Source organism: Pteropus vampyrus, unplaced genomic scaffold (genome assembly GCF_000151845.1).
Source record: "Pteropus vampyrus isolate Shadow unplaced genomic scaffold, Pvam_2.0 Scaffold34, whole genome shotgun sequence".
In the NCBI taxonomy this organism is placed as follows: domain Eukaryota; kingdom Metazoa; phylum Chordata; class Mammalia; order Chiroptera; family Pteropodidae; genus Pteropus; species Pteropus vampyrus.
In genome coordinates this window covers 6,934,877-6,944,494 of record NW_011888815.1, presented here as the reverse complement: position 1 = coordinate 6,944,494, position 9,618 = coordinate 6,934,877, and the positions used below count along the sequence as shown (strand labels likewise).

The 9,618-nt window shown below is 45.8% G+C and overlaps 1 protein-coding gene across 1 annotated transcript in view; it reads right to left on the bottom strand.

Moving 5' to 3' along the window:
* Positions 1–3,235: 3,235 nt before the first annotated feature.
* The window catches only part of ASB7 (ankyrin repeat and SOCS box containing 7), a 12,511-nt gene continuing 6,128 nt past the window's right edge, over positions 3,236–9,618 (bottom strand). Inside the window, exon 2 of the mRNA XM_023529004.1 lies at positions 3,236–5,031. Coding sequence (XP_023384772.1) covers positions 4,892–5,031 — 140 coding nt within the window. The 3' untranslated portion in view covers positions 3,236–4,891. The remainder of the gene's footprint in view (positions 5,032–9,618) is intronic.

Genomic DNA, 9,618 nt, shown 5'->3' with positions numbered 1-9,618 from the left:
CCACAGCTGGATTACCTGTGTCGGCCACAGAGGGTCAGTGGAATCGTCACATACCCGAGTTTCGCAGCTTCGCCTGGATCCCATGGTCCGAAGGAAGCCCTCTCTTTTCTGATTCATAAAACACTATTTCACAGAAAAGTGAATCACTTCATGACTCCCTAAAGTAACATAATGTAGATTTCATTTACATTAAAACAATTTCCCAATTTAAAAAAACAAAAAAAACATTGAGAAGGTTCTAAGTGCGATTTTTAAGACGCTGGAATGAACCAAAATTTAAAATGTTTAGAATAACTACAAAAGATGACGATTTTTTAAAAAGATCGTTATCTGCAGCGGAAGAGAAATCATTTGCTTTTATCTGATCCTTTACTCTGAATGGTTTATGGGTCTTCAGAATGGAAAAGTCACCTGGTTGAATTGAAACTCAGCACGAGGCACTCTGGGCACGGCTGAGTGAGTGGCACTGGGGAGCGCATCTCGGGACCCGGTGGGACGCGCTCCCTTGGGACAAGAGATGGAGCGGGGCTTTCTTTATTCGCACTGATCATCGCTTTTAGGTCCTTCCAGAAATCACCTCGTTCTTCCCAAAACGGACTCAGAACGCTGTCACTCAGGAGTCAGAGTTCTTCGGGAAGACAGACCCACCTATCAAATGCACCACGATCTTATAAAAATGTGTTACCAAACTTTGAACACGACCAGCAGCATACAAGGAAGTCATGAGATTCTGGACACCACATGCTGGCTGACCCTTGGTGTGATTATCTAAGGCCCCAGGGACCTTATAGATAATGACAGAATAATGGTAAAGACAAATTAGCTTTGGATCTCAGGAGTCTACATCAACTCGGGCCTAAATATCAGTTTCTGGCAGTGCATATTTAAAATCTGTCTTGGTATTCAAGCTGATATAAATTCTGACATCAAAACTCGTAAGATGTGTTAAGAGGACAGAGGGTTACATTATGTGACATAAACACAAGCAAGGATCCAAATCCACTTCATTTTTCGGAACCCAACTACTTTGGATGTGGAAATATTTTTCCTATCAAGCAGATAATCTGTTTCATCAAGTTAGTCAGCCATTTTTGTAAATTGTCTTTCAGCTGAAAAAACAATACACTACTTACATCATAGTGGGAAAAAAAAAAAAAAAAAGACCTCAAGATCTGCAAGCAACGTGGCTATTTTCCAAATCTGACTCCCCCGCCGATGAGTATGGATAGTGGAACCGGACTTATTTGGCCTCTGTCTCCCGCAGGCTAATCGACGCCCTCAAATTCATTGTTTTAGCTGCATTTATTTTTTCTGTGCTTAGATACACTGTGGTCCAAACTTGGTCCTCAGTCAAGGTGAATCCGGCCCCCAAAGGGTCAATATTGGATTGACACAAGAATGTGATTGTCTTTTGTCGGTTGGCATTTGCGGAATGCGTTAAAAAAGGGGGAGGGGTGGTCAGAACTGCTTTTTCTGACCTAAAAGTGCTCTTTCCCGTATCACCCTTACGCGATTCCCAATTATCTAAAACATCGATCCATAGATTTGTTTCTTCACCGAATGGCTGGACATGTGCAAAAGTGAGGGCAGACTAGAAATAAAACACTATGCCAATAAGTTTTAAACCAGATTTGTTCTTTTTTTTTTTTTTTAATTCAAATTGACCCAAAGCAAAACTTACATTACAAAGGAAGAACAAAATACAGTATGATATAACACACCGGGAGTTACATGAAGGCTAAGTTTGTGGGCGAAGGGCCTCATCCCAATCACATTCGGGGCTGATGAGCGATCCTGCAGGAAAGTTAGCATCTCCCTTTTCGGATGGTCCACTCTGGTCGTTAAACTTCACGTTTCTCCTTGGGGCTGCGCGTCTGAGGCCATGGCAGGCTCCCTCGAGCTGCAGATGTGTGCGCTGTCACCTGTGGCAGGACACTGAGTCCTCTTGCGGAAAGGCTGCTCCAAGCATGACGGATAATGAATTCAAAAACAAAACGGTCAAGTCCTCCCAATTAACAAGCGTGGATTATTCTGTGGTAGATAGTTTAGAAATATGGGAATTAAATAATCTAAAAAAAAAAACAAACCAAAAAATGCTCTTGCTCTGCTGTACATTTATAAACACAAATATTTACACACACGAAAAGAAAAATCTCGTTTTCAAAAGATGAGGTTTGCAGTTCATTAACGATCGTAATCTTTCATGAGCTGGTTTCTTTGGTGTACTTGCCCAATATATTTTTATAAAGGTTTAGTCATAGGCTTAAATAATACATTTTGAAAGAAACAGAGAAGGGTCAGTGACAAATTTGATACTGTTCTGAACATCTCAGTCAAGATTCTGGAAAAAACGATCAGTTGATTTTCTGAAAATGACACGTTCTCTCGCCTCATTCTGTGACCACAGAGCGCTTCTCTGGCAATCAAGTTCAAATGCGTCTATCCTGCACGTCTATTATTCCTGCATGCCACTAGCTACCGACTTCGAGACACTGTAGTTACTGTTCGTTAAATGGGACGTGTGATTGGGATTTTACTAACAACAGAAAGAAAACACCTTTTTAAGCTTCCAGAGAAATCAAACCTCAAACAATAAATAATGGAATTATACACCTCTTCATTAAACAGACATTGCAATTCCAGGAAGAGCTCTCATAATTTTTTTTTTTTTTTTTTTGAAAGTCGCAGCAGCAATAGAGAACGAAGAATTTCCCTCCATCTGATCTTTGTACTTGGAATTCCCTGACTCAAACTCAGTGGCTTAGTTTGGAAAGCTTCGAATGGCTGGGGGAAGGAAATCTTTTTAAACTGAATGAATTCATACACACGTGTGAGGAGAGAGGCTCTGGCATTACTGCTCAGAGTGCGGGGGCCCTCCCATCTCCTCGGGGTTTTGGGGAGAAGTAACTCTCAATTCATTTCTGGCTGTGCCATGTCCTAGATGTCTCAGCTCCGACCTGGGCACTGGCTGGAAGAATGGGAACGCGGCTTAGCTCCTGTTCATCGTAAAGGGACTCACTCTCTCTCTCTCTCTCTCTCTCGTGAGATAACTTTTCTGGAGAAATTCTTAACAGGGCAAGGACACATCTATTTCTGTCTAGCAGGCTGCAGTCACAGTTTCGAGACGGCCATAGAAATGGCCACGATCTCACGGGCTCCCTGCAAAAGGGGCTATGTGGCCATCGGCGGTCCCCCAAATCCTTTCATTCCTCAGAAATCTAGGACAGGCCGATCGGACACCCCGATGCCACAGGCACTCTGCGTCCGGGAGAACAAATTCTGTGCCGCAGAATGTGTAACTGCAGGATCTGGGGGAGCAGAAGCTGGAGCCGACTGCTGAGTTACACTTTGCACGTGAAACAGTGTGATACCTAATGACGTACAACTAGAAAGTCAAAGAGAAGCCCTTCGTTGTGTAAACTTCTTGAGAAATGTATCACTGGGGTGTAACTATTTTGAAACTGCCCAGAGCGCTGAGAATGACCGCGATGTTTGAAAAGTTTTCTTTCGGAAACCTATGATGCTAAATTGAGCACGGCATGCAGCTCCGAGGGCGTGATGATCACAGATCTCTCTGGGAGTGTGTCCCCTGTTACCGACACATCGTCACATCCGTGTTTACACTGCCAGCAAATGCCCCGTCAACCCAGAAAACACAGTAACCGTCCAGAAGAGCCTCACTGCGTGTCACCTTCAGACAGACAGGAAATGTCTCATTAGCATATTAGGAGCCCATCAGACTTTTAAGTGTGCATCGATTAGCAGTTTTACCTTTTAGAAAATTTTCTTCACTGGGAAGAAAAAAAAAAAAAAAAACCACCGTGAAACCACCCCGACTTACTTAACCAATAAAAGCCAAACGGTTTAACAATACTTGGGGCTATTTTTAGAATACTCTACCACCGGGCTTAAATTTTTGGCTTCCAATGAAGTAAAGGACGAAGCTGGAAATGGAAATTGCAGCTGACACACTCTGGTGCTGTGAGTCAAAGAACAGTGGCCGTCCCTGTTCTCACGGGCATGTCGGAGCCGGCTGTGGCATGAGGAACATCAAGGGAAATGATGGATAAAATACACTGGAAAGAGTATTGCACTGGAGGCGCTGTCTGAGAAACAGAATACACTGGCTTTATAAAGTCATTCTCTTTCCCCTTAATCATTTTAAAAGCACAATTCAACTAGAGACAGTAGTTGACGGGCGATGTCTCTGGGTAGTGTACCACGACGGTTGGTAAAAAAAAAAAAAAAAAAAAAAAAAGTTAAAAACAAGAGCGCACCAACAGGAAGCAGAGGTACTGGATTTATGTCACCCGAAAGCTACAGTAATTAGGAAGAGAACAGTTGAAACAGCCGATTTGTATTCATTAAAAATGAATGAGGTGACAGCCATTTACTGTAAAATTGTCTTAGGGCGTTTTCCAATGGGACCCAGGACCGCCCCCTCCCCGGAGGAAACCACCCCTCCAAACTTTAACGTGTGCCCTGCTGGTTTACGTCGTGCACCCCAATGAAACCGTAAATATGAAAAGGGTAAATTCTGCACTCCAAACCTGCTTGCGTCATTTTGGAAAAACAATTTTTGTAAATGCAATATTGTATAGAAAGCTTGGACCTCTTAAACCTGGACCAAAAAACCAAATTAAGACCTTCAAGCGTGCGTGCGTGTGTGTGTGTGTGTCTGTGTGTGTGTGTTTATATATATATATAAAAAAAAAAAACCCTCCCCTACAATGAAAACCAACCGAACAAACAAAAATAAACCTAAAAGTGTATACCTGCCTTCTGACTTTACAGCAAATCAGAAATTGCATAGGATATACTTTGTGCAAGGCAGAAAGCCTTTTAAGTATCTGGAATACAAGCCCTAGTCCTGCTCACAGTTCTGTGTGGATCAGATATCATCAAATTTGTGTTTTAAGTAGTCTTTGATGACCTTGGCAATCGGTAGTTCATCAAGCAGCTTTAAGTTTTGAAGGCCTATACACTGTCGAATTTTAATTCGGCACAGGTCCTGCAAGTTTCTGGGCTGTCCTAAAAAAGACAGAAAAAAAAAAAAAATGTTACAAAGCTCCAACGCGCGATATCTCCGGCGAGCTTTCAGGCTCCGGAGAGAATGATTTATTTCACCGGCAAGGGTCTCTCTCTCTAGACTTAGCAGACGCATAAAGATGCTACCGAGAGGGTGTGTCCTGGGCGCCCGCACGTGAGGCCTCATTTGATGGCTCGGTCGATGTTATTTTCACCTCCATTTTCCAAATAAGGACACTGAGTATCAGGGATTTCAGTAAATCGCTTACTGTCAGATGACAAATTAAGGCTTTTGAGACCGACACTAAAGAGAGTTCTCGCATACGCTCGGCTTCCGCATCTCGAGAGCTGGGTACCAAATGACATGCTCCCCAACGTGGCTTCTCCGTTCAGCGCGCTGTCCGAGACGCTGGAGCCCAGATACGTGACGCGATTTCTGGGGGGCTCTCCCAAACGGCAGCGGCCTACCTGTTCATGGTGATGGCAGACAGAGCAGAACCTTGGCGGTGGGGATGGGGGTGAGGCGGGTGGGAAAAGTACCCCAAGCCATTGTGAATCTACGCGTCTCCCGACCTCACGCCCTGACCACCTACCTACAAAAACCTCTGCTCTAACCCAACTCAAAAGGAGGATGACAAAAACCCATTTCTCTCACTTTCGAACGCAGCGTTCTCCAGAAATAGTACGGATGACCGGAAACACAGGCCAACATTCTCAGCAGCGACGCTTCGGTGGTGTGTGCGTTCACCTCGGTCCCGCTTTCCTGGTAAATGGTGATGATAATAAAAGCTAACGGATGCGGGATGCTTACTCTGTGCCATGGAGTCGAAGACGCTCTTGGCACACACTAACTCCTTTCATCCTCCTTCTAGAACGTGCTTCGATCGTTACCCCTGTTTGAGACTCCTCCTGTGTCTGAGTCAGTAAAATGCCCCAAATCAAAAGAAGGCCACGCTTCGGCAGATCTCAAACTCCTCTGTCACAAAACCTCTATTTTTAAAAATTAAGGACCCCAAAGAACTTCTGTTTACGTGGGGTATAGGTATCAATAATCACTACATTAAAAGCAGAAACAGAAATTTTAGAATTACTTATTCATCTAGAAATAACAAAAATAAACCCTACTACATGTGAACATAAATAAATTATGAAAACAAAATCTTCAAAAAAAACAAAAAACAAAAAACCCAGTGAGAACAATGGTGCTCCTTCACGTTTCTGCCAAGCTTTTAAAGGTCTGGCTTAACAGACGATGGTTTAATTCTCACACGGGCTTCGCCATCCTATCTGCTGTGACGAACTCACATCATCCGGTCTCTGAAAAAGTCCTGTTACACTCGTGAAAGCAGGAATGTGGAAAAGGCAAATAATCTCTTAGTACCGTTATGAAAGTTGTCTTGACCTCAGACACCCTGAAAGGCTCTCGGGGAGCTCCAGGGGTCCCCAGGCCACACACGGAGAACTACTGCTCTCCTTAGGACCTGAACCCCGACTTGAACTGCCCTCGTCCACAGTGATCGCCGTTATTCGAAGTTAAGTAACTTTTCATAAACGAAAAGGCCCCTTCGGATGCAGACCTCTGCCCCGTAAGGCCCGCGTGAACACGTGCTTTCCAAGAGTCACTTAACACACGGGCTGTACCTGGCAGTGCGGCGGGGGCCGCAGCCTCCCCATAAATGTCTGAACCAGGGGCTCGCGTAGCTGTGACACATGCACCAAGGGCTGTGACACACACACCCACGCGTCTCTCAGCAAGATCACGTGCTCCCCACCTCCCAGATCTGGGCTAACGGGGCGCTTCGTTAGGGAGACGAGGTCAAGTTCCCAGCGGCTCGTCTCCGAGCGTACCTAACCGTGAGCAGGTACCTCCGGTGCTTTACAGGGCTGCGATCTGACGTTTATGCAGAATGACCTATCAACGCCCGTCTTCCTCACTCTATATGGCACGTTCCACGAGGCCACAGGTCTACTTCTGGTGCCAACGTGAGCCCGATGGCTGACCCGGCACTCAACAAATACTGGTGGGACAAGCGAACACTTAACAGGTTTGTTCTTGAAGTATAAAACGGTCAGCTCGTTCATTGCCAAACACGCCCGTCAACGGCAAATCATTTTCTAAGCTGCTTTGAATGACCTTTCGTCACCATTCCTAAGCCACCATTAGGAAGAGCATAAATGACAACTGTCATTTTTTCAACAAATGCTCCCAGTATTTGATGTGCAAATGCGAACCAGAATGTGAAATAGATGTGAATCTTTTTTGTTTTTTAAAGTAAAGAATCTGATTTTCCTAATAGATGGCAGGTTCTTTTCGAGTGCAACATTAATATAAAAACCACCACAATGTATTCGGGCCAAAAGCAGATGGGAATGAAGCTGACGTAGAGGAGCATACACGCACGCTTAAACGAAGACACAGCGTCCGACAGAGTGGAAACACTAAATTACCCGAAGTGCTTAGTTATTGTTGAAAAGAAACGGTCAAGACAATAGGCTGCGTGATGGTGGATCGGCTGATACTCTCGTTTTTGCGACAGGTGCGCGCTCCGAAAACGAACACAGCTGCCTCATGCTTTTTGTCACCGTGTGACTGGACGCTCCCATTATTAAGAGATGAAGTCTAGGTTCCCGCTCCCCAAAACTGGGTAGGCTCGTGACTGACGGAAGTGATGCTACGTGACCGCCATGGCTAAGTCATGACAGGTGACCATGGCTTGCGCCACGCTCTTGGGACATTTGCTCTTGGAACACGGCTACCACATGCGAGCGGTTTATAAAAAGGAACGGAGGTGGGTGTCTACCGGTCCTGGCTGAGCTCCCAGGGAGCTGTGGGCACCAACTTGCCAGCCGTGTGTGTGAACCATTTTGGAAGCGGGAGGGCCCCGGTCCAGCGCCTCCAGGTTACACTTCGTGGAGCAGAGAAGTAAAATTATTAACGAGCACTGTTTTAAGCCACATAATGGTGCAGCGTTAGGTACCCAAGTGAGACTCGGGGACCTGAAAGTAGAGCGTGGCCATGAAAGGCACTGAAAAATAGGTGGCTCTGTCACAGGGAAGGGCCTTGGGGAGGTTGCTGGTTGGGGCTGGAAGGGAAAATGTGTTTAAATGTTACTAGAAGCTGGAGGCCGAGGGGACCCGCCTTGCATTAGCGGTGGGAAGTTCGGCAACATTGTCACCTGCGGTTACGGAAGACAGGAAGTTCCCCGAGGATCTAGTTAAGATGATGCCCCAGGCGGAACGCTGGGAGTGTCGCAGCTACGGAAATACTGCCATTCCCAGAAGCGACCTGCGCGGGCCTTTCCCAGGAAATAACGCCCTTTCTACGCCTAAACGCTGGAAAGGTTGACTCACTTTGCTACTGGTTTCTCTTTCCCTGAAGCAGCGCGTCGTGCCAATCTTTAGCTATTCTGGGAGATCATCCTGACTGTGTGTAATTCTTGTCCACGAACGAACTTTCACGGTGGGGCTGCGCCTCGGTGGTTGAAAGCATCAACTGTGGGGCCGGACGGCCTGGGTTTGACTCCTGGTCCCACGGCCCACGGTGTGTGACCTCGGGCCAGCTCCTCAGCTTCCTGCTTCGGTGTCCTCCTCCGTGAACTGAGTATGACAACGCCTACGTCACAGGCTTCGTGAGCGTAAAAGTGAATTTTGGTAACGTGCTTGGAATGGTACCAGGCACGCAGTAAGACCTATGTCAAAGCGTTACGTAAATAAATGGTAAAACAGTAATTTGTAAATACTCATACAGATGTTGGCGTCTCCCGTCCAGCAAAGCGGGGGGCCCCTTCTTGGAAGCCGAAGTCTCCATCTCCCTGGCATTAAGAATGAGAAAACTAACTTGACAGCGCGACAGTAAAGGAGTAATTTACCATCACTGGGAAACGTTCTAGAAACCACTGCCGTATCTTTAGGAATATCGTTTTGAGAACAGAAGATTGTAATGGAAAAAGAAGTCCTTATTTTCTTGTCAACGCGTCACTCAGAAGTAGTCGCTGAGCGTCCACTAGGTACTCAGACACGCGTTGTCACCGTCCCACAGGGTCAAGGGGCACGAGAGGGGAGGAGGCCGAGGAAAAGAAAGGAACGGAAGCCAGAAAACCGACACGCACGTGCGGACGCCCCCGAGGTGTCTCAGAAAACCATCCCTACCCTGTCAAACGACAACCGTCTCGTTCTCGGGATTCTAACAGGGGACGCGTGGAGGGTGTCGGGCAAAAGAGGGTAATTGAAGGAATTACGAACACTTTGAGAGATGCAGAAAAGTACAAGGTGTCCATACTGACAGACCACGACGGAATTACATAACAGTTCAAAGGGTTACTCGTCTCTCCATTCGGTGAAGAAACCCGTCATTAGTGTTAATTGGGTATTAAAATGGAAAACCAGCTTTTGAAGGGTCTCGTCTGGTAGAAATTACAAAACCAGGCAGCAGCGTAATTTGGAAAATTAAATATCATAAACCACCTCCTTTTGACATCGCCGTGACTGTATTTACGACAGACTAAGCTTATTTGGATAAAACATCTGGAAAGGTGGACGGAGAGGAAAACATTTTCACATAACTAAAGTGGACGAAATGAAAGCGAAGTA